This window comes from Euprymna scolopes, chromosome 44 (assembly GCF_053919585.1).
Source record: "Euprymna scolopes isolate OS-2025 chromosome 44, ASM5391958v1, whole genome shotgun sequence".
Classification (NCBI taxonomy): domain Eukaryota; kingdom Metazoa; phylum Mollusca; class Cephalopoda; order Sepiida; family Sepiolidae; genus Euprymna; species Euprymna scolopes.
In genome coordinates this window covers 36,523,391-36,548,605 of record NC_136525.1, presented here as the reverse complement: position 1 = coordinate 36,548,605, position 25,215 = coordinate 36,523,391, and the positions used below count along the sequence as shown (strand labels likewise).

Genomic DNA, 25,215 nt, shown 5'->3' with positions numbered 1-25,215 from the left:
GGGGACGAGGAGAGAGAGAGAGAGAGAGAGGAAAGGGGACGAGGAGAGAGAGAGAGGAAAGGGGACGAGGAGAGAGAGAGAGGAAAGGGGACGAGGAGAGAGAGAGAGGAAAGGGGACGAGGAGAGAGAGAGAGGAAAGGGGACGAGGAGAGAGAGAGAGGAAAGGGGACGAGGAGAGAGAGAGAGGAAAGGGGACGAGGAGAGAGAGAGAGGAAAGGGGACGAGGAGAGAGAGGAAAGGGGACGAGGAGAGAGAGGAAAGAGGACGAGGAGAGAGAGGAAAGAGGACGAGGAGAGAGAGGAAAGGGGACGAGGAGAGAGAGGAAAGGGGACGAGGAGAGAGAGGAAAGGGCACGAGGAGAGAGAGGAAAGGGCACGAGGAGAGAGAGGAAAGGGCACGAGGAGAGAGAGGAAAGGGGACGAGGAGAGAGAGGAAAGGGGACGAGGAGAGAGAGGAAAGGGGACGAGGAGAGAGAGGAAAGGGGACGAGGAGAGAGAGGAAAGGGGACTAGGAGAGAGAGGAAAGGGGACGAGGAGAGTGAGAGGGAGAGAGAGGAAAGGGGACAAGGAGAGAGAAAGAGAGGAAAGGGGATGGGGGAGAGAGGACAAGAAAGGGAGACAAGGGAAAAAACATAGTAGCAACGGTAATGCATACTATTTGTGAGAATATCAAAGTTTAATTAAAAACTAAAATATTTTGCGTAAAAACTGCCTATCGATTGGATGATTACATAATATATAAATTAGATTTAAGTGAAGAATAAAAAGTAAATAAAAATAAATTTATATCGTGTTATGTCAAATCTTTGCAGAGAAAATAGGTGATATAAATTATTATCAGGTTTGATTATTATCCAAAATTACCTCTATATTAATTTAAAAAAAAAAAGAAAAATTTGTATGATGTACATACTCCTGAAAAAACAAAAATATCACATTCCAAAAAGGATGTAAATTGATCACGTAATTTTATTTTTTATAAAGAAAATCATTTTGAAATGATTTTAAGCGGCATTAAATATTACGTAAATATAGTAAGTTCTTATTTTTATTTTTTTTCAAAATGGCAGACGAGATAGTCACTTCTCAGATACTCATAAGATTTGATATTCTTAAAAAAAAATACCTGATCAATTTACGTCATTTTTGGAATTTTCGTTACAGGTACATACAGATTTTTCTTATTTTTGTTTTTTTTAATATTGTTTTTTAATATAGGGGAATTCGGGACAAGAACCTCTAGTTTTCTTGCTAATATAAAAAAAACAACAGAAACAGTCATACAAGATGCATGAAGCAATTTTCTCCGCACGGTTCTGCTTCTTGTTTCTTTTCAGGCATCTTCCGGGTCAGCATACTTGGCGTGGGATGGTAAGCTGGGAAAATAAAGGCCATAATAAATACTTAAGTATTTAATCGAAGCGAGATCAGAAGCCACAGATAAAGATTAATGAAATGAAGAATGCGATAAGGGGATTTAGAATGATTTATGGAATGAACCAAATTCAAGTACATGTAGGGAATCTATTGGTAGTGCTTGTTTTGTTTTATGGCATATCAACCCATTTTGGATTATTTGAGGTCAAGTCGTCATTTTGGAAAAAGATTTTATGCATCAAGTGCTTTATATCTTCAAATATTTATTCATGGTGTTTGGTTTGGTTGTTTTGTAAAAAAAAACAAAAAAAAACTGTTTTTGACTTTGCAGAACAGGATTGAGTTTTGCAAAGGAAAAGGAAAAACAATAATATCAATCTTTTGTTAGGAAGTCAGTATCTTCAGCAAAAACCCTCCTCTCATGACGAATTTGCTTCTACGCCTGTGTCATACAACGTCGTAACCTGATTTACTTTAAATATTTGAAAAAGCGACACAATTTCGGCAACGTTGTCTTAGCTCAGTTGCTTAGACCGTGGCCTCATTATCTAAAGGTTTTGGGTTTGAATCGTGGTGTGAGATGTCTTTGTTTTTGTTTTTTTTTTCGATTTTTTAAATTTTAATATTGAAGCAGGGTTATTTAAGTCATTTTTCAAACGTTCGTTTTTCTGTTTTTTTTTTTTTTTTACTTCGCTTATTCTTAGGGTTTCATTAACACCACCCACCCCCACCCGCAACACACCCCCAAAAACACTCGGGCAACGCCGGGTACCCCCCAGAAGCAGGGTTATTTAAGCAATTTTTCACATGTTTTTTTTTGTTTTTTTTTAACGTTCATTTTTCTGTTTCGCGTTTTCTTTATCGTTAGTTTGCCTTACGTTAGTTTTTTTTTACTTCTCTTATTCTTATTCTCCGAGCACACACACCTCCAAACACCCGGGCAATGCCGGGTAACCCCTGCTAGTCTTTATATATAAAAGCGAAAATGTGTGCATGTATGTATGTTTGTATGCATGTGTGTTTGTATGTCACGCAAAAACTTTCGACATGGGTCACGGATTTTCGCCAGATAGGTATCATTTTAAAGTTCCAACCTTCACACAACAAATATCGAAAACTTGGCCAAAAACATTAATTTCTTCACCCTAAAATCATCAGTTTTGTACAGGGTGGGGTGCCGTAAAAATTGTTCCTTCATTTTCTCTGCTCCTGCTACTACGACAATGGCATCATGTGTGACCTAGAAAAGGTTTGCGCTAGTTTTAACCACCTGCAAGTGTTTTTAAAGGTTTAATTTTATCTGTTATTAAGTGTATGTCTCTTTGGCGTAGGGGTAACGTGTCGGGCATTTTTTTTCCGCCTTAGCCTCGATGTTTCGGGTTTGAGCCTGTCTTTCTACCCAAACTTTTTTTACCTCTTTTACACCTTTTTTTTTTTTTAAACGTTTGTTCGCTGTTTTGCTTTGTATTGGTTTTTCCAATTTTTCTTAACATTGTGATTTTTTTTTTATAATATTAAAACAGGGTCGTTCTCTCCTACATACCCCCCCCCCCCCCGAACACTGGGGCAATGCTGGGTACCCCCGCTCGTCTATTATATAATGGGCAAAATGGGCACAAGCATTTGTATATATCCACAAAAGGCTTTTTGCATCAGGGTTCTCATGTCAGTTAGATTCCGCGAGAAGTTTTCACATACTCTCCAGATCGTAATATCTCACATTCGAAAATGGACATTGTCTATCTGTGTTCTTACCCAAAATTAATTTTTGGAAATTACATAATATTATACAAACACCAGGCAATTGATTGAAGCAGAGGAGAAGTTATGGCAATCGATTAAACTGATAATGAATTTAATCGCATTAGAACAGGCAATTTATTTTCTCAAAGCACTGATCAAATTTTACCAGGAAGAAAACTCTTAGAAAAAAACTTGCACAATAATCAAACATATTTGGAAGCTCGCAAAAATAAATAACATCACTTGTCAATATTCTTGGCGACGCACCAAATATAGAATGGGAACATTGCTACAAATTGTAACATGTTTGGCACGGCTAAAATTGGCGTGCAATTAATTAATATATCTGTAGTTCCACAACATGACAACAGAAAAGATTATGGTGTGAACGCAGTAGAAGATCCAAGATGACTATCACAGACGGGGGGAATTTTCTGTAGGAGGTTTATAAATAACATTTTCAAGGGCCAAGATCAAAGTGTAATATCTGCTCTGATGCTACACTTCAATTTTTTGTTCTCAGAAAGGAGAAATCCTTCACGACTGAGACAATTTTTAATTTTTGTTTCTTTCTCCACATTAAAAAAACGATCTCGGTGTCTAACTCTTCCCTCATGGAGAGGCAAAGTAAATAGGAACATCTTCAAGGGAATTCTTAGCAAATCGAAGGCTCAAGGTATACAGTTAAAATCGAGGAATCTGTTCAACCTAGAAAATAAACAGCATTAGAAGGGTTCTCCAGCTGATATGGGTCTTATATATAACCCTGCAGAGGAGGATTTCTTGGTGACAGTATGCAACAGAAACAGTGAAACCTTCCCTCCTATAGTAAAGAAGTATATTATTGTAATTTCTGACAGTTGGAACAAACTAGAAGAAGGAAACAGATACTAGACACTGATCAAGTCTACACTAATTACAGGGTGATCAAAAAAAAAAAAAAAAAAAAAAAAATGGGCCCCAACTATAATTAGGCTCCGTTTCTTAGTGTTTTGTCCGAATGAAATGAAACTTTGGTCATAACTAGTTTATTATATTCAAAACATCACATCAAAACAATAGGGTCTTTGGCCTTTTATTCTCCATTCTGCAGCATATGTTCTAGATGGCCTCCATTTAGCTTGTTTTTTGTGGGTAACCCTGTAGTAGACCGAAAAACAAAGGCCACAACAAACCATGTAGGGAGAAATGGAAGGATGCAAAACAATGGAACAAGAAAAAGTGTTTTCTCAACAGCTCTCAACTCAAATTTATGTGAAAATAAACGTTTTCAATCAACTGCTTATCTTTATATTATCACAGATAGCAGAAGTGTACACTGTCAAACAACTTTTGTCCATTTCCTCTACTTGTTCTTCGTCTGCGCTAACTACAAAAGAAAATCTTCAGAATTCTGAAAAATTACAAAAAAAAAAAAAAAAAAATTTTTTTTACATAATTTTCTTCATAAAACACAGCGTGTTTCTCTTTCTGAAGTTTTGAGATGAGGATTAATAATTTGTATTATTTGGACTACTGTTCTCATCTTCAGTGTTATTTTCACAATGTTTCGGTTGATGTAACCTCCAACCTTCTTCAGGTCTATCTTTTGGAACTCAAAAATCTTTTTGTCGAACTCTGGAATCAACACAGAATTTCAAACATATTTATTTAATCCACGAGGGTAGCATGCTCTTATTTCATTATCCATAACCAGGTAGAAGTCCTAAGTAATTCGCAATTGTATTTTGAGTATCGCATGCAGATTCCCAGAGTTTGATAAAAATATACCTGAAGAAGATTTGAAGTTACATCGACCAAAATATTATGAAAATAACACAAGATGAGAACAGTAGTCTGAAGAATCCAAATAATGTTTTATCTTGTTTTAAAATTTGTTTAATTATATTTTCTACTGGAATGCTGGCTTTTTTTGGTTGTTTATATATGTCGACGACAAAAGTTGGTTTGGTCTGGTTCAACCAGTACCGTTTTTATATATATATATATATATATATAAAAAATATAGAAAGGAAAAAAAAGAATATTATTTAAATTATTCAAACTTCTTGGCAAGTACTCATCTAAGCTCCAATCTTTGGTCCCCACTTGCTAAATTTTTACGAAAAACACTTATCTACCTGAAACCACTATCAATAATTTCCCCACTCTTTATCTGTGCCTAAATCTAAACGTGGATTCCATGAACAAAGCTTCTTTCTTAGAACTGCACACCTGTGGAATTCTCTTCCGTTTGCCTGCTTTCCAGCTGACTACAATATGGTTGTCTTCAAGTCCAATGTAAACAAGTTCTTGATGAGCCGTCCTCTTAAGTAATACAATTTACCAAATTCCCACTTTAACAATTAAAATATTGTCCTATTGACTACCATGCACTTATTAAGCACTATCCTTGAGTGGTCTGCAGGCCTTGATAAGTTGTGACTGCTTTGTAAAAAAAAAAAAAAATCCTCATCTTTGGTGTTAATCTCACATGTTGGCCAATATAGCGTGAACCATGGTGCAACATACAAATAATAATCAGTTCTAATTGACAATTTTCTACCTACAGTTCAACCCTTGGTACAGATGATAATTAAAACTCCAACTCAATAACTGATGGAACAAGAGCAATCGATTCCTATGGATTAGACAAAAGAATTCAGTTTGAAATTCTGTACCGATTCCAGAGATTAGTATAAATATAACATGTTCGTTAATCGTCTTCTACGGTGCTGTCACATTTTAACACACTTACCCAGCATGTTTTATACGAAGAGGCTTGCAAAGAAACAAAGCAAAAGAAAGAATTTTTTTTTTGTTGCAATAAAAGGCATTTATTTATGGTACTTTCCAAACTTGGCTTGCACCTTGGTTTTACAAGTCTTTGTTTACCATGTGCACAACAAAACACAGACTCTCATACCAGTAGGCACTTTCTGGTCACCATTCACATGTTTTTTTTACAATCTCTGCTTTTCTTTTCCTGTTACATGAAAGGGCTTTTGGTCAAGATCAAAGTGTAGTATCTGTTCCGGCAGATACTGCAAGCTATGACTAGCAAAGACCAGATGTGGGGGCAACCCCACATGCCTGACCTTTAACCAGCTCCCATTTCCCACCTCTCGGGAGCTGGTCCCCTTTCTCCCTTCCCCCTCCCTTCACTCCTCACATTAAAAATCGGCCTTGTGCCTAATTTGCTCGGTGGGGGAGCAAATAAATACCATCTGTTCTTCAGATGCTGCACTTCTATTTCTTGTTCTCTTTCGGTGGAGGAGAAATCCTTCACGACTGAGACAATTTTTATTTTTGTACCTTTTCTCCACGTTAAAAAAACGACCCTGGTGTCTAACTCTGTCCCGTGGGGAGGCATAGTAAATAGGTACATGAAAGGGCTGTCCCTTTCTCATGCAAGTAAAAAGACATACTAGATAAGTGAAAATGATATTATGATAAGGCTAGAATGGAAGCCTGTAGGAAAGTGTTATGGAAAATGGAATGTTAGAAATTAAGGCCATTGTTAATTCTATAAGAAATTGTTAAATATTGTTTATGTTGGAAAAAGAGTCGATTGTCCATTCTTTTAGAAATCTAGATATTAAATATGTCAGTTAAATGAATGCACAATGCGAGTTAAAATATATTGTTTAAAAATAGGTTAGAATTAAAACTGAGGATTCTTTGTTTGCCAAAAGTGTGTTGGACGGACATGTGTAGAAAACGTGATATAGTCACGTTGGTCGACAGTACACTTCTGACGTCATAAACAAAGGAGATTTCTCAATATAGAAATCTGAAGGGTTCGAAGTTGGAGAGAGCCAGGAGTTAATGAGGATCAGATATTCAGAGCAGATCACACACAGTGATAGTCAGTTTGAGAGGAGGATCCCTTAGAAGCGAAAGGAGGAAAATAGACCATGTAAATCAAAGTTTGAATTCCTGACATCACCGATCACTCGATTGAAGAATAAAGAAACAAACTATGTTTGTAACTGTTTGTCTCGTGTCGTCATTCCTTACAACAGAAAAGGTAAATGTGTTTTTATCATCATCTTGTAACGAACTTTGTATAATCCTTCCAAGTATAGTGTGTCCTCCTCCCCATCATCAATAATGTATCTCTCCTCTATATGTGTTGCATCATTATATATTAGAACTGAGGATACTTTGTTTGCCAAAAGTGTGTTGGACGAACATGTGTAGAAAACGTGATATAATCACGTTGGTCGACAGTACACTTCTGACGTCATAAACAAAGGAGATTTCTCAATATAGGAATCTGAGAGCTCGAAGTTAGGAAGTTGATGAGAGAGAGTCAGTTAGGAGAGATCTAGAGGAGAGCCCTTAGAAGCGGAGGGAGGTGAACCATGTAGATCAAAGTTTGAATTCCTGACATCACTACTCGGCCGGTTGAATAATAAAGGAACCAACTATGTTTGTGACTGTTGTCTCGTATCGTCATTCCTTTCATCAGAAAAGGTGAATGTGTTTTTATCATCATCTTGTAACGAACTTTGTATAACCCTTCCAAGTATTATATGTGCCTCCTCCATCGTAATTGAAGTATCTCCTCCCCTCAATATGTTACCAAGAATCCCAGTCAGATATAAAATGTCTCCCTCATTATCATCGTCATCTGTTCTGAGTCCCCGTATTATATGAACCCATTATATGTGTCTCTCCCAATATGAACCCCCATCATCTTTAAATATGTACCCCCTATACAACATTCCTTCTCCTCCTCTGTTGTGACATCATCTCGTGCACTTGCTTAACAATTTGCACACGTGTCGAAATGTCACTGCTGTTACATTACGTGGCACCATTTTTGTTACATAAAAATCCACAAATTCAAAAAGATACACTTGAAAAAAACGTGGAGATTACATCGTCCAAAATGATGTACAAATAACCTCCAAGTAGTCAGAATAATTCAGATGATCAATTCTCATCTTGAAAATATTGAAACATAAAAACACAAAAAGTTCCGAACTTACGATGCAGGAAACAATCATACTTGAAGCATCTTCGACAGAAGAGCGTATGGAATGAATGCATAGTTTGTTCCCTAGGAACAGAGCGAGCATTTGGACCATCAATGTTGGGGGTACACTCAGGCGGCAGATTGTTAGGATCCCGGGTTTCCAGGAGATCCATATATCTACAAAAGAACATTTTTACATTTAAAATTTATATATATACTAGCAGATGTACCCGATGTTGCCCAGTATTAAACGTAACGTTAAATTACTTAAAAAAATAAAAAAACACGGAAAGAAACTCGGAGGTGCAGGTTTGTTTCTAAAAATAAAAAATAAAAAAAAAACCTGTATGATGTACATACTTGTGACTAAAAAAAAAATTATTTTTAAATAAATCAAGTTTTATGAATAAGCAAAAAGGAACTGTCTCACATCATCACCTTGAAGAAACAAGCGCAGATAACTCCAGAATAATTTAAACTTGTGAAATCAGTCTTGTAATGTCTATTTCACAGAAACTGTTTACAATCCTTTAAAAATGGTTTTCTTTATAAAAAATAAAAATTTCTAACCAATTTAACCCTAGGTTCAAGGGGAATTCTAATCAATTTATGTGATTTTTTTGGAATACGATATTTTCTTTCCACCACGAGTATGCACAGGATTAAGATTCTTTGTATTTTCATTTTAATAATATGGGAAACTTATTAAGAAACCAATTTTTTTACATGATGTGTTTTTTTTTGGGGGGGGGGGGGGAAATACTATTCTGTACTTTCATTTAACAATTTAATAAATAAAAGATACTGTAAATTTCAACCTAATTTGAAAATCCTACCAAAAATAGCAAGGTTCGTATTCTGCACCAGTACACTTGTTTTTTAGGTGGTATGGGAGAGGGGGGGGGGGTGCTTGAAGCTCAGTGAAGCAAAAAATTCACTTTACCACTAACCCTAGGTTCAAGGGGAATTGTAAGCCACCCACTAAAAAATCGACATGATATACAAGTACATATGGGGTGGAATGATAAAAAAGAAAAGAAAACAGGATTCCATTCCCATTTGATGAAAACCGGTTTTCTTTTTTGTTGCAGACTATCTAATAGTTGGCAAGTTGTGTACAAATCCTAAGAGCGATAACAGGCTTCTATCATGTCTGAAAGTAACACGATGTTCAACAGGCGAGATCAGAGATGAGCATTGTACAACTCCTGCTTTCTATCAATCCAAGTTTTGACAACAGGACCATTGCCAACACCCTCTAAATGCATCGCTGGATTGCCATGAATAAGAGGGACGTGCCCAGAGTAATGAAAACAAAGTTTCCAGACACGGTTATGGTCTTTAGTGTGGTTTCAAGCAAGGGCCACATCATGCAACCTCACATCTTCGAAGTGGGCTTGAAAGTCAACACCAAAGTTTATCTGGATGCGCTGAAGAGTGTGATGATCTCCTGGTGCAATCAGGTGGCTGCTGGTGGACCCTGGGTGTGGCAGCAGGACTCAGTGCCAACCCACAAGTCCAAAGAGACCCAGGCTTGGCTTCAGAAGGAGTGCTATGACTTTGTACCCTTTTCTCACTGTCCCCCTCCCTCCTCCCTCGACCTGAACCTGCTGGACTACTTCATTTGGTCATACGTTGGGAACATCACCTACATGACTTCCCACAACACCAAACTTAATCTGATTGCCGCCATCCACTGAGTATTTTCTAACCTCCTTTTAGTGCTTGTAGAAAAGGTATACTCCCAGTTCCGAACCCGTATCAAGGCGGTGATTGAGACTGAAGGCGGCTACATTGAATAGATGTTAGCTCTACTACATAATCAAGTTACTGGAATTGATCTTTTCAATAAAGTTTTAAAATAAAGCTGTACCGTTGTCTTCTTTAGGGTGACACTTTTATTGTTCAACCCTGTAATTTTGTTTTTATCTAAAATGCATTTCTTTTTTTTTCTTTTGAAATCTCATTACACAAAAAGTATAAAAAAATTAATTTTTGTTTTTAAATCTGCCTTTAAAACATATAGTAAAAAATATTGTGAAAATAAAAAGACTCCGCCCTTAAGACATGTAGTACATACTTATCTTTCAGCTCGTCTGGTGTGCCTTTATCAGGAAACATGCTTGAGATTGATTCAAAAACAATTTCGGCAGGAAGAGCTTTTCGGGTGCATTCAATTTCTTCTGAAATGACATACATACATAGATATATATCAATAAAATATATATATATATATAAATGTTGGATTGGAAATTTTTAATTTGACTGTGTTTGGATTTTACCATTCTTGGATTTTTTACCCTTCACTGGACTATCCATTCATGTGAAATCTTTTTATCATTTTTCTTTTACCTCCTATTCCCCTTACTTCCCCCCTTTTTTTTTAACCAAGAAGGATCTGTGACTTACTTGTAGTTTCATTAAATACTTTTACATGCAAAATCCGATCCCGCATTTTGCTAATTCCTGCCCTCTGATGAGAAGGAGAGTATTTCTACGAAACTCCGCGGATTAAGTACTATACACTTATCTTGTGCTTCCTTTTTAAAATAAAATGTTTTTAACTCTTTTTCAAGATGTCTTTTAACATGTTTTATTAATCATTTGTTCATATTATAAGCTCTATTTCCTTTTCGGTTTTATTGAGCTTTTACATCTGGTTGAGATTACTTTACTTGTAAATATCAACTCTTTAATATTTATAATATATTTTAAGTTTACCATTTTGATTACCTTGGTAAACTTATTGTAATTTTTATTTCTTATATATATATATATATATATATATATATTTTTTTTTTTTCTCTCTCTCTCCTCTTTTTCTTCCCTGATCTTTCTTATTTATATTTATGTCTCGGAAGTAGAGTGAAAAGCATATCTTATTTTTCTTTTATTAATATTATTGGAATTTTTTCCTTTTTTCCTTGTACACATTTTTGTGAATTATTCCATGGATTTCTGCCTTTGGATTATTATGGACCATCTTCTTCCAATTACGGGATTTCCTTGGATTTTACTTGTGCAAATGGAAATTCAATTAACTTTCTTGAAGTTATATATTTGGATTTTACCGTCATTGGATTATTTATCTTTCACCAGACTATCCATTCATGTGTAATCACCTTTTTCTTCACCATATTCCCTCTGCTTCACTTTTTTTTGTTATCAAGTAAGATCTTTGACTTACTTGTTGTTTCATCAAATACTTTTGCATGCAAAATCCGATCCCGCATTTTGCTAATTCCTACCCTCTGATGAGAAGGAAAGTATTTCTTCGAAACTCTGCAGATTAAGGACTATCCACTTATCTAGTGTTTCCTTTTCAGATTAAATATGTTTTTAACTCATTTCAAAGTGTTTTTTAACATGTTTTATTAACTGTTTGCTCGTATTATAAGCTCTATTTCCTATTTGGTTTTATCGAGCTTTTACATCTGGCTGAGATAACTTTATAAATATTAATTCTTTAATATTTATAATATACTTTAATTTTACCATCTTGGATCATTTTGATAAATTTAATTGTAATTTTCATTATATATATATATAAAATCAATAAAATTGTCAGAATTTAAAAGTTGGGTCTGAATAAAACAAAAAGTTCAACCTAAATAAAAACAAACATATTTTTCTGAATTTGTTAATTTCTCAGAACGGAAACTATATTGCTTATTGCTGAATAGGTTTTGCTTTTTCTGAGGTGTTTGACAACTTCTCTATCACAGATTGAAGCAACTTACTAATGATAAATAATGAGAAAGGTTTTATTGAGATGCAGACGACCAATCTTCAATAGACTGGACAGACTGTCAATATTTTCCTAGGTGTTCGTGAGCATATCTCCTTAAGGCAACGTTTAAACAACTTTGTAAGGATGCAAGTTCCGGTTGCAGCTTTTTGAGCACTATAATTGGAATGTTGTCGGCATCAGCTGCTTTGCTGGAATCATCTCTAACATGGATGTTGCTCGGAGTAAATTCAATCGTGAGGGGATATTCAGAGGATAGGCAGCACTTATTACACAGGGTGGAGTTTGATACAAAGTTCTTAATGAAGAGTTTGGCTTTATGAAAACGGCATAGATATAAAACATATTAACACAACAAATTTCAACTTTATAGATCCCGGGCAATGCCAGCTAGTACAGCTCATCATCATCATAATATTCTGTTTAATGTTTGCTTTACATGCTGGCATTTGTTAGAACCTTTGTTTAAAACCTTTGTCCAGATCCACAAAAGCAAAACACAGTTTCTGAATTTTTGTGATAAGGATTGGTTATTTGTATTATTTGGATTCTTCAGACTACTGGTCTCATCTGGAGTGTCATTTCACAACGTTTTGGTCAATGTATCCTTCGACCTTCTTCAAACTCGGGATGTTTGTCGAACTGAGGAACACGCAAGGACCTGTGACACAGTGGTTAGAATACTTGGAAAAATCACTTGTCATGATGGTTTAAGATTCAATTCTTAATGTGAGCAACCAAAAAATACAATTGCAAATTACTTCGGACCTCTATCCAGTCACGGCTGATGAAACAAAAGCATACTACCCCCGTGAAGTAAATAAAGGATTTTGTTCAAAATTCCGTCCAAATTCCCGAAGTAGTCTAAAGAATCCAAATAATCCAAATAGCAAAATACAGGCGGTTCTTCTTACCAAGATACTTCCCTAACCTTTGTCTCAGGATACTTTGCTTGGGCATAAAACCAAACTGCATTTAATCTATGTTGATCTAAATTCTTATCTGGATTGCATTAGGAATCAGATATTTTCTGAAGTGCTACTTTGACCAACCCGCCCCCTCGCTCTTCCCACTCTTAATCCCAATATGCTAAAAAATTGTTTTTGTTTTTTATTTTTTACAGTAACACAAACTAGCATTTAACAACCACACAGATAAAAGTGAAAATTAAAAACACTGAAAATATTTTATATTAAAATTGTGATTATGGGAAACATTAATAAAGGTGCCCCCCTCCCCCCAACCTGTGACCATCCCAATTGCTTTTGCAAGTGAGAAAACCAAATTCTGGGTGGTCAAGCTCCAAACCAGATATTTTTCCTATCTCAAGTCTATCGTTTGCATGAATTGCAATCCAACTAAAAGATGCAGCATGTGTTAGAATATATTTTTGAAACGTTTGCATTTCCCTCATTCTAACAATCCACCAAATCCTTCTGTAGAGAAATAGGTCTTCTATTTTGTTTTTTGTTCTTGTCCAAAATATTGTTTAGCATGGTTAGTAATTGTGAGGAGTGGAGCAGCAAGATGTCTGTTGACATTACATTTAATTTTTTGCATGTTAATACAGTCACGGAAGCAGGAAATAAAAGGGAATTCCAAAGTCTAGCAATCCGAGGAAAGAAACTATTAGAGTAGAAGGTTTTCCAGCATCTAACGACCTTGACAGTGAAAGGGTGAGATTTTACTGCTTGTCAGGTTAGTCAGGTGTATATACATCAAGGGAGCACAAGTGCTGCGAGTTCATCAGAGCATATTAAAGCAAAACAAGTAAAGGGATGCAACATTGCAGTAATGGGAAAAGAGTTGGAGCTTGGCTAATCGTGCAGGACCTCTTAGATTGGAGAGTCTTTTTTGGACACTAAGAGTGAGAGATGAGTGGTACATGCACCAGTTCTAGATTTCGTAACAATTCTCCATGCAGGAGCGAATGATGGCTTTGTAAAGATATAGGATACTCTCTGGTGTGAATATTTTTCTAACATGCAACAGGGAGCCCACTTTATTTGCAGCAGCCTTGGCAATGTCCTCAATGTATTTGCTCTAATTCATGTTGCCTATGAATTGCCGAACAGGTTTGAAGGATAGGCTCTCAAGTAGGATGTTATTTGTCATGGCAATCGGTGTCTTGAGGATGTTTTTTGCAGTTATTAAAGGAAAGAAGCTTAGTCTTAGTAGCAGCATCCAATATTATCATTCACTTACACCCCCATTCCATTACAGAAAGAAATTCATTTTCTAGGGTTTCTTGGATATGTGTGCACTGGTTTTTTCCTACCTGTCTATTATACAGCATGATTTCATCAGTAAATATACTCATCTTCAACACAATTTTATCATAGTGATCATTTATGATAAAGCTTACCTGTAGGTTCTTTTGTGCCATCTGAAGAGGGTGAGGATAATTCCGATTGTTCAGGATCTGCGTCACTATAATTTGTCCACATAGCGTTTACTAACTCCATGAACAGATCATCATTAATAAACTTAGGGTCTCGGTCTCCATGGACTTTCCCATCATAGTTTTTTAAAAGTTCCTCAATAAAGGTTCCGTCTTGATCCAGAATATCATCTCCCATATATGGTATATTGTGCAAGATTGTCTCGTCCTCAACCTGAATTAATAAAAAAAATATACGTCTTCTATATAAAAAAGAGAAAAGTTTATTTGCTATAGAAATTGAGATCATAATCTGAAGACAAAAAAACTAGATCCAATATCTGAAACATTTTTAAGGGAGGTGGTGCTTGATTAACACTGTTGGGGTATCAGGATATGAAATACGGTTTTGTTTTTGAATCCTTCAAACAGTTTTTCATGGTAAACAACTAAATATTTGGACTAGTGTGAATTCTTGGAAGCAAACCAATATAGTGACTGCAAGATCGACTTACAAATAAACAAATTTTTCAACGAAGAAATAGATATTTTTTAATACAGTCTAAGACAGAGATACACATATATAAGAAAGAATTTATTTTTAAATTTGATGAATTAAAAAATAAAGACTGAAAGGGCCAGTACCAGTCCAAACATCATTCAACAGAACAGGAGGTACTTGTAGAGTTTAATCAAGACATTAAAAAAATGAAAATATTGAAAAAAATTATATTGTATGTATCTGTTATGGAATGAAGTCCACTAAAAAAAAAAAAAAAAATTTCACTTAATTTCATCAAGTAGTTTTTTTCTTACAGCAAAAGAACAATTTGGTTTGATTTTTAGAAAGAAAAGCTAATACTAAAGATGGGGAGGGAGTGTCGGAGCTTTAAATTGAGTTATCTCCCCGTGGCATGCTCAAGAAATTCAAAGCTGTCTACCTTCAACGTGCTGTTATAAAAAAAAAAAAAAAAAAAAAAAAAAAACTACTCGATCAAATTAAGTGAAATTTTTTTCGGAGATCTTCAGTCCAAAACAGATACGTACAATATAACCTTTTTTTCAATATTTTCATTTTTTAATGTCTTCATTAAACTGTACAAGTGCCAAAGATGATTATGGTTAAAAGAAAAAAAAATTCCTTTGCTCTCTTCAAAAAATTTTTAAAGTCTCAGCATTCAATGCAAAATAAACATTTTCAGTTTTCAGCGAGAACTGTCATAAGAGGGAAGAGAAGCGCAAGATGGAGATGAAAAGAGAAAAAACAAAAAAAACAAGAGAACAGAAGATAAATCTAGGAAGAGAAAGAAAAAAATCTAGCAACATAATAAAAAAATAAATAAATAAAAATAAGCAGGTAAGGCTCTAGCAATTTGGCACAAAAAATAGATTTTAACCAAAAAAGGTAAGAACTCATATCCATTGTCAGTTCTAATGATTTAACCAGAAATTCGCTTGCTCAGAATTATAAAAAAATGTCCAAATGCCACTAAAAACAGAGAACTTGGCTAAATACATAGGCTAAAAAATAAGGAAGTGAGTCTCTGGTAACTTGGTAGAAATCAGAGTTATCAGGGCTTTACATTGTGAGCGAAACAGTCACATTTGCGAGTAATTTTTCTAGAAATAATAAAACGCTTATCTTTTGCCGATTGTGTTTTTTCGCCAACAATTGCGGTTTTTCACTTCCAATGCTCATTACCGACTGAAAAATATCTTTTCAACCTTTATTTTTAATAAGACAAGTCAAATTATTTAAATAATTACAGAATAATTTTACTCTAACAATATACTCAAAGATTGTTTAAAAAAAAAAAACATCTGATGAAATTTGAACGTTTATACGTTCAAGTCTCAACATAAAATTCCATGCATATTTAGAATTACACTTATTTAAAGAAAAAAATCTTTATGATGTACATACTTGTTAGGGAACAACGATGTCATATTCCAAAAATCATATGGTTTTAGCTAGTAACTTTTCTATTTGGCTAGTAAATAAAAAATAATTAGTTGTGAAAGGTCAACTAAAGATAAATTCATCTGTAGAAACAGAAAAAGTGAGAGAGAAAAATAAAAAATAGAATCCAGTCAAATAATGAGAAAATTTTTTTAAAAAAATAAGGAGGTAAGGCTTTGCCAACCTTGCAAAAATCAGCCTCACTTAAAAAAAAAAAAAAAAAAAAAAAGGCAGAGAACTCCCAACCTTCGCATGATGACATTTGACGATAAACATGTATGAACAAAGCAACACAAAAGAGCAATAGCATACCATGAAGTTCTGTTGGAGGGGTGCCCAACTGTACATCGTTGGTATCGGTTTCAAGGCATTCATCACTCTCAGAGGTGCCATTTGGATGGGAAAATTCATGCCACTTTCGACTTCGCACTGAAATGGAAGAAACAAAAAAATGCTTGATTTGAGGCAACATTCACCCAGGGCGAGTAGAGACACAGGGTTCGCACAGATTTTCAATGTCCATTTTCAAGACCTTCTCCAGAAAAAATTCAAATTTTCAAAACACTATTCGATACATAATGATATAATAAAGCCCCCCCAAAATTTAATTAACAACAGGAAAAGTCATTCCATTCTTTTTATTTCATAAAGTAGTTTTAAAAGGTCAGTTATTTATAAGTTCTCTAATACACAATAAAACTGGTCAACTATTTACAGCTTTCATTTTTTTTTGTTTTTCCACAGGCATCACCACATTATCAAGGCCAAGAGGCCACTCAAGGATAAGGGTTAAAGAGTGTACAGTAGAAATTGGACAATATAGTAATCATTAGTAATGGAAATTCGGTAAATTTGTTAACTTATATGGAACCGCTCATCAAAAACTTGTTTACATTAGACTTGAAGACAACCATATTGTAGTCAGCAAGAAAGCAGGAAAACAGAAGACAATTCCACAGGCGTGCAGTTCCAAGAAAGAAGCTTTGTTCATGGAATCTACGTTTAGGTTTAGACACAGATAAAGAGTGGGGGGGAATTATTGATAGTGTTTTCAGCTAGACAAGTGTTTCTTGTGAAAGTTTGGCGAGGGGGGAGGGCATAGACTGAAGCTCAGTCGAACACTGTGAGGTAGAAGTTGCAGGGAAGAGAAAAAGACATCTCCTACGAGGCTACGAAGTCTATTTTGAACTCTATCAAGGCAGGACAAGTCCTTTCTAGCAGCTCCTGCCCAGATGTGGCAACAGTATTCCATCCTTGGACGTATCTGGCTCTTATATAGATAGAGAATTGCATCAGCAGTGAGATATCTACTGGATCTATAGAAAGATCCCACCATTTTTCCAGCGGCCTTGGCAACAGATTTGATATACGTATTCCATTTAAGATCAGGAGTAACGATCAAGCCCAGAAGCTGGTCAAAACTTGAGGCCTCCTCAAGACGAGAGCCCTTCATTTTGATTGATGCCAGATGTGGATCAGAATGTTGATGATGTAAAGAGAGAAGCTTGGTTTTTTAGATGCATTAAAAGTAACCAGCCACTCCTTTCCCCATTGTACTACATGCTCAAGATCAGAGGAGAGAAGATCGGAGAGAACTTGATCGTTTACTGTCTTAGATATGCTACCATAAATGGTAGTGTCATCAGCATAAATGCCTACAAATGATGTAAGGATGTGATTTGGAAGATCATTAATGTAGATCAGGAAATGAGTTGGGCCAAGGATGGACCCCTGAGGACCTCCAGCATTAATACTGTGAGCTTCTGATTTTTGCCCCTCAACTACTACTCTTATGAACCTGAGCCATGTGCAATTTCAAGGCATTTTGATCCAAACAAATGCCTTTTTACACGCAAAACAATATGTCTGTTGACAATCATATTTACATTAGCTGTTCGTTTTGCTTTTAAATTTTGAATTTCCAACATGGTGGATGCAAGTGTGATGTTTCTTTAGCACAAAACTACTCAATGTTATTATATAGTAAACATCAGGTAGTTTCCTGATAAAGGGATATAACTTTTTCATATAACTCTGATAAAGGGATGCAACTCCTGGGGCATACAACACAATTTCAGAATAATGTATTTCGATTTGATTTTCAATATTTAAAAATTGTTTTTATGGTATTTTTATTAAAACTTAAAAAACAATCTAATAGTATTTATTTTGATTTTATTTTTAATATTTTGACAAATTTTTACTGGACAAAGAATATAATTTTCAAGGCCTTGAGGACACAGTTCAACGCATCAGATGACCCACGGTTATGGTCTTCAGTGTGGTTTCAGGTGAGGGTCACATCATGCCACCTCAAATCTTTGAAGTCAGCTTGAAAGTCAACCACCAGTCTTCCTGGAGGTGTGGTGACGCCCTGGTGCTATCAGGTGGCTGCTGGCAGACCCTGGGTGTGGCAGCATGACTTGGCGCCAGACCAGAAATTCCAAGGCTTGACTTGAGGAGTGGTATGACTTTGTACCCTTCTCTGACTGCGTCCCACTCCTCCCCAAACCTGAACCCACTGGATTACACAACACAAAAGCCATCCATCCACTGAGGTCCTCCTGCCAGCGCTTGTGGAAAAGGCATGCTCCCAGTTCAGACCCGTATCAAGGTGGTGATTGAGGCTGAAGGTGGCTGTATTGATTAGATGTCAGCATTAATACATAATCAAGTTACCTGAATTGATTATTTCAATAAAAGTTTTAAAATAAAACTGTAGGTGTTGTTTTCTTTAGTGCAACAAGTTTATCGTTCCACCTTGTAGAAGTTATCAAGACAAGACGAAACTTAAAGATAAAAGTAAGCCTAGCAACAAAACTCTTTATTTTCAAGTGTTCCCTTGGACTAAAGTCGAGTCATATTTTAGTGGAGATGTTGGGGTGGTTCTTGGAACCTCATTCTTATTTAACATTCAATTCCAATCAGATGCATCCAGACACCGCCAACTCTAACAAGTTTTCTTTATTCAGACATTCTTCCAAACAAACCATCTCACAACTAAAATTTAAGTTTTAGAAGAATATGAATATGAGTATAAGTGTGCCTTTGAAATAATAGGGATAAAATACTTACTTTTCGTGTGACGGGTATTTGACTAAATGTCTCCGGGGTGTGAAGTGGTTGAATCGGCTGCTCTTTACACCAGCAATTATGTTTCTCTAACTCATCGTTGATTAGTTTCCGATTTAAGGAAAATGCACACTAAAAAAAAAGCAACAAAAATTAAATAACATGCATGTTCCGATTTCAAACCTCGCAATGTTCAGCAACACTGAAGAGGTATAAAATAAACAAATCACATCATGTCTGTGGAAAACTATATCAAAAAAAAAAAAAAAAAAAAAAAAAATTTAATTAAAATCTATCTCTACTTATATATAAAATGCACTTTGCGTGTGTGTGTGTGAGTTTGTTTCCTATGGACTTTGAAATGGCCGGGTCAATTTTTATAAAATTTCACATAAATATAATTTATGTGTCTGGGAGAGTTCTTAAATAGCTTTTGTATCAGATACCTCTTATAAGTATTGAAAATCATTAATTGAAAAATCCGTTTAAAAAAAAGGAACAGTCCAATTTTTAACAAAGTTAACCCATTATATCACCAAACAAACGCTCGGCATATAAAATTAACAGTAGGTTCTTTGATAAGACAGAGACGCATGCAAAATGAATGTTTCTGTTTCAAGTGAACCGTGATACTTGAAGTTTGCATTTTAAACTGAATTCAAGCCATTATAGAAAAATAATTTTATAAAATCCACAGTAAGTTCTTGACAATGCAACGTACACTACAATGTATTATTGACTAAGTCACTATAGGAAGACGTGTAAAGTCTCCTCCTGGTGCACCACAGTGGACTCCCAACTAGAACAGGTAATCAATAGGTTTGATTGAAAAATGAGTAATTTCACTGATTTTGATGAAAAAAGTATAATGTGGTACATTTTTTGGTCCTCATTCAATCCCGACCAATGTCGGGTCTCCCTGCTAATATATATATATAGACACACACACACATACACACTAGCAAGCTGCTCGGTATTGCCCGATCATAAAATACACTTAAATATGTTATTTTAATTTAGGCAGATTTCATATTTTTTATTGCAGTGAAAATTCTCCATTGATTATTATAGTGTATCCACTATGTAGTAGTAATTTCAAAAGTTAAAAAAACAATGAGTTGGGTACCATCAGCTAGAATCTCCAGGTCTCCAGCGTTATTCGTTACCATCTGAGCTTAAGTCCATATGTACATCAAAACTTAAAAATAACATAAATGTATATTTGCACATGCGTAGAGGTAACACGCTTAGTTGACTCACACCTGCCAAATTCTAATCTTTTTGCACTTTAGATTGCTTAACAGCAATTTTTATTGGTTGAAAAAAAAGAAAAAAAAATTGAATTTATTTCATAGGTTCAAATTCTCTCTATATGAAGTTCCAAGCTAAAAAATTGACAGATAAGTTTGGTAGAGACTGTTCCACACACAGACATTGCCATAGTATTGGGATGTGTTGCAAAAAAAAATAAAAAATAAAATAAAAACCCTATAAAGTGCTCACTTACAAATGTGAGAGCTAAAACACAAATTATTAATTTAAAAAATATGTTACATATTTCAAAGTACCATAGTTTCATTGATGTAGATTGATTTTTTTACTGTTTGAAAGTTTGTTAAATTCCATTCAAATCATCAGTGATTCACGAAAATGAAAACAAATAGAATAGACAACTTTTTAGAAATAATTATTTTTAATACCTTCCGCCATTAGTGTTTCATCCTTTCGGGAATCATCAGTGCAGAGAGTCAAGATTACCACCAGTCGAGGGATTCAAACCCAGCCACGAAGCCATCTAACTCCATTAGTAAGAAACATACCACTTGGCCGGCATGAACCGAGGCGAGAATATAGTTGAAATGAACATTTATGAAGCAGAAATTTCATTCAAGTAGGTCTTGAGTGACCAAATCATTTTAACATCACGATTTACGCACGTGAGCTAAGGTGACCGAATTATTTCATTTCAACATACAGTGTTAAACAATAAGAACCCAGTTCTTAAATGGGCAGACATAAGTGGTATATAATTATAGTAATAATACTATAATTATTTTTAATATTTACAGACACTAGTATTTCGTCCTTTCAGGAATATATATGTGCATGTGTGTGTGTATATTTAATTTTCTTATAATTTTGCTCTACCTGGGGATGGAATATCCTACCGGATGCCAGACATTCTCCAGCTATCTCATACATTGCAACCGAGAGACCTTTTTAAGATTCTAACCATTCCTTTAAGTGAATTAGGTACGTGAAAGTTATTTTTATTTTTTCTATATTAACATGAAAATAGGTTAATGTCGTTTAGAATAAAATGTTTTTGGTTGTTTTATGGTATATCACCCACTTCGGGTTATTTAATGCTCAATCCATTAATTGGGTTAAAGTTTTTATGCTCCTTTATAGCATCTAATATTTATTCATGGTGTTTGGTTTGATTATTTTGTAGAGGAAAGTTGTTTTTATCTTCACAGAACATGGAGTGAAAGAAAAAAAAAAATAACATCAAAGTTTGAGGCATTTTAAGTCATGAAGCTGATATCTTCAGACACCCTGATCTGGTAGCACTTGACATAATATTTTGAAATACTTCATATTAAGTACAGACAAAAGACTCATGGGCATTCATATATTTGCATAAGCACATTTTAAACAGTTTATAATAAATGTTTGGTGTTATTAATTTGTAATTTTATTGTCCTATTTTTCCTATATATCTGCAATATGGACCTAGGATTTGCTTTTGGAAACTTCATAACTCTTGCTTTCCTTATTTTGTCATCTAGCGTTCACATTCCATGAGCGTGTTTCTCACAAAGAGGGAAAAATTGCTGTTTTCTGAATCACTTATTTGTTAGTTTTTGACTTTAAGTAACATTTTTTTTTCAGCTCTTTACCTCAGCTGGTTCCATATCTTGTCTGAAGCGATTTCCATATATGGAGAAAGGCATTAATAATAGTATGGTTGTGCAAAATATTGTGGTACTTGCTTATTCTAAGCTATAACATGAAGGCCAAATGTTTGTATGTCTTGCTAAAACTTGAAAAATATTCAACAAACACTTACAAAGTTGGTAGATTTTTAATTAGCATAATCCTGGAAAAATAAGATTCATTCTTTGGAGGTCAACTGATCATTTATACCATTTAATGTTATCAAAAATTAAACACGATTTTTATTATCGTCATCGAAAGGGCAGTAACTCTGATTTTTACACTCCCTTATTTTTTGAAATTTTTTTTCTTATCGGTTTATTCAAGCTGGTGATGGGGCTTCCTACCAGACACTAAACATTCACCTGCTAACTCAGATATTCAAACCGGGAGATCTTTTTAAGATTCTGATCGTCCCTTAAAGTACAATTGTTTGGATCACTTTTGCGCTTGTTTTAATTTTCTTATCACCTTGTTTTTGTTGGGGATGGGGCATTCTACTGAATGCCAAACATTCTCTCATTAGTTTGGTTCCTCCAACTAAGAAATCTTTTTAAGATTCTAACCATCCCTTTTAAGTGCTATTGTTTGCATGTATTTCTCTTTCATTTGGTTCAGCAGGTATATTCGCCAGAAAAAGGTATGTGATGGCAAAGAAAGAAGGGTAGCGGTGAGGAAGAGAGGAAAAGAAAGGGGGTAGTGGTAAGGGACAGAGGAAAAGAGAGAGGGATAGAATGGTACATTATACTTTTGCGCTGGGAAATTTCAGGTAACCCTGCTAATCATTTTCTAAAGGTGAAAAAAATGAAAAAAAAAAAAAAAAAAAAAACATTTTAACTCACCCTGATTTCATCATTCCTTTTAAATCGTTTAAGCTGGCAGAGTCGCATGTATTCTCCCCGGACACGTTTCCGCCAATCGGTACCTGTAGGTTTTGTCGTGGCACCATCCTGCTTCCCATCACCTCCAGTTGCATTGGCTGTGAGGAAAAAAAGAAAAAGTCACATAAAATGTTTGTACTATTTGTATTCTTCAGATTACTGTTCTCATCTTGAGCGTTATTTTACGTTTCAATCGATTTAACCTCCTCCAACCTTCTTCAGGTGTATTTGGCTTAATTCAGGAACCTTCACAGAATCCTGAATGGAATCTGCCACTCGACCAACAAGGATAGCATGCTCTCACTCATCAGCCATGAGTGGGTGGGTAGAAGTCTTTAGTGTGAACTTTAGGAACCGTAACTTATTTTTGTTTCTAGATGTAAAATACCACTATTCACTCCTGAAAAAAATTTGAATTGGATTACACAAGGAGAAGACGTCTTAAGCTATCATGTTTCACACGTATCATCCTCATATGTTTTGATTTTAAAAGAGTTACCCATTATATTTTAGATTAGATCATTTGTTTTTTATCTTGAAAGTGAGAAATGGGGGATAAGAAAAAAACTTGATTAGTTTTTAAAATTAAAAAAAAGAAAAGAAATCATTGCAACCATACAAAATGTCCTTTTGAAAGAAATCATTTTTTAATTTTTAATTCGTTTTATTGACTACTTCCCTGTTGAAGGCGATTAGTTTTTCGTTTTTGAGGAAACTGGCAACCAGGAGTGCCATCTTTTGAGCGTTTATCTTCATGCTGATCTTAGCAGCCAAAACTGCATCCCATCTATTGCAGATTGAATATCAGCAACACTTCTATCCAGTATGACAATATTGTCTGCATAGTCAAGATTCGAGTTGGAAATCACTGTCCATAATGACAGCAGAAAAGTTTACCAATGCTCTGGAGGTAATCTAATTGATGGTATAGTTAAACAGAGTTGGTGACAAAACATATCTCGGCTATTACAGAATATTAATTCAAAGTTGTTAATAAAATAAATATAATCATTTTGTAGGTTCTTATTTTGAATTTAACCTCATTTAAAAAAAAAATACAGAAAAATCTTTATAATAATATGTTTATTACATATATATATATATATATATATATATATATATATTATATAATATATGATGTCATATTTCAAGAATCATGTAAATTGAGTTTATTGAAAATTTTATTTTTAACTAAGAAAATGAAATTTTATGAGTATCTGAGAAGTAACTATCTCGCACGACATTATGAAAAAAAAATGTCAAGAATTGAAGGGAGATAACACAATAATAATTCATAGCAGACATGTTATAATGTAGAAAAATTTCCATAATCACTTAAAAATGATTTTCTTTATAAAAACAAGCTGAGGATGCGAGGTCCCCCTCGACGAGTGCAAAATTTACTTCTACCATAACTAATGTGTGTGCAAAATTTCAAAAAAAAATCCAAGGCATGGTTATTGAGAAAAGTGTGAACAAATCAACAGATGAACGAGTTGAGGACAATTTTACCTTATAATGGCGGTTTGGGGAGGGGGGCATAGTTATTCCGGAAAATCCATTCTGATAAAAATTTACTTTCACCATAACTACTGTTTGTGCAAATTTTTTAAAAAAATCCCAGGCATGGTTATTGAGAAAAGTACAAACGGACAAATAGGGGTGAATTATCAGGTCCAATTCCTCCTATGTCGGGGGACCAATATAACTACTTGATCAATTAATGTGATTTTTGGAATATGAGATTTCTTGTGACAAATACCTACACCATAAAGATTTTTTGTAATTTTTTTTTTTTTTTTTTTCAAATTAGGTTGAATTTTAAATAAGAACCATTTTGCAATATGATATTTTCGTTTTCTCTCGGCTATATACGTTATATACGATTTTTAATTTTTAACATGGGTGAATTCTGTACACGAACCATTAAAAAGTTACTTACCATTTGAAGCCTGTTGCGGTTGTACAGCAGATTTGACTTTCCTCTTCTGTATGCTTGCTGAAAATAGAATAGCACGATGAGTCGCAGAGCAAAAAAATCATTTTGTGCATACATTGATTATTAATCAACATTATCGGTAAACACTAGTGCAGATATATAGTTTTGAGCCAATTCGAGCATCAGTGAAATTATCAATTTATTATTTACACT

At 34.8% G+C, this 25,215-nt stretch overlaps 1 protein-coding gene across 4 annotated transcripts in view; it reads right to left on the bottom strand.

The window, feature by feature from the left end:
* The window catches only part of LOC145268798 (histone-lysine N-methyltransferase EZH2-like), a 119,954-nt gene that overhangs the window by 74,058 nt on the left and 20,681 nt on the right, over positions 1–25,215 (bottom strand). For 2 of the 4 annotated variants that reach the window (XM_080124414.1, XM_080124417.1), the window contains exons 4-11: positions 25,006–25,062; positions 23,025–23,161; positions 19,246–19,374; positions 16,483–16,599; positions 14,196–14,445; positions 10,163–10,265; positions 8,096–8,259; positions 1,284–1,375 (exon numbers count right to left, since the gene is read on the bottom strand). In XM_080124414.1, coding sequence (XP_079980540.1) covers positions 1,284–1,375; positions 8,096–8,259; positions 10,163–10,265; positions 14,196–14,445; positions 16,483–16,599; positions 19,246–19,374; positions 23,025–23,161; positions 25,006–25,062 — 1,049 coding nt within the window. The remainder of the gene's footprint in view (positions 1–1,283; positions 1,376–8,095; positions 8,260–10,162; positions 10,266–14,195; positions 14,446–16,482; positions 16,600–19,245; positions 19,375–23,024; positions 23,162–25,005; positions 25,063–25,215) is intronic. The other 2 variants (XM_080124415.1, XM_080124418.1) reach the window with 1 other exon arrangement.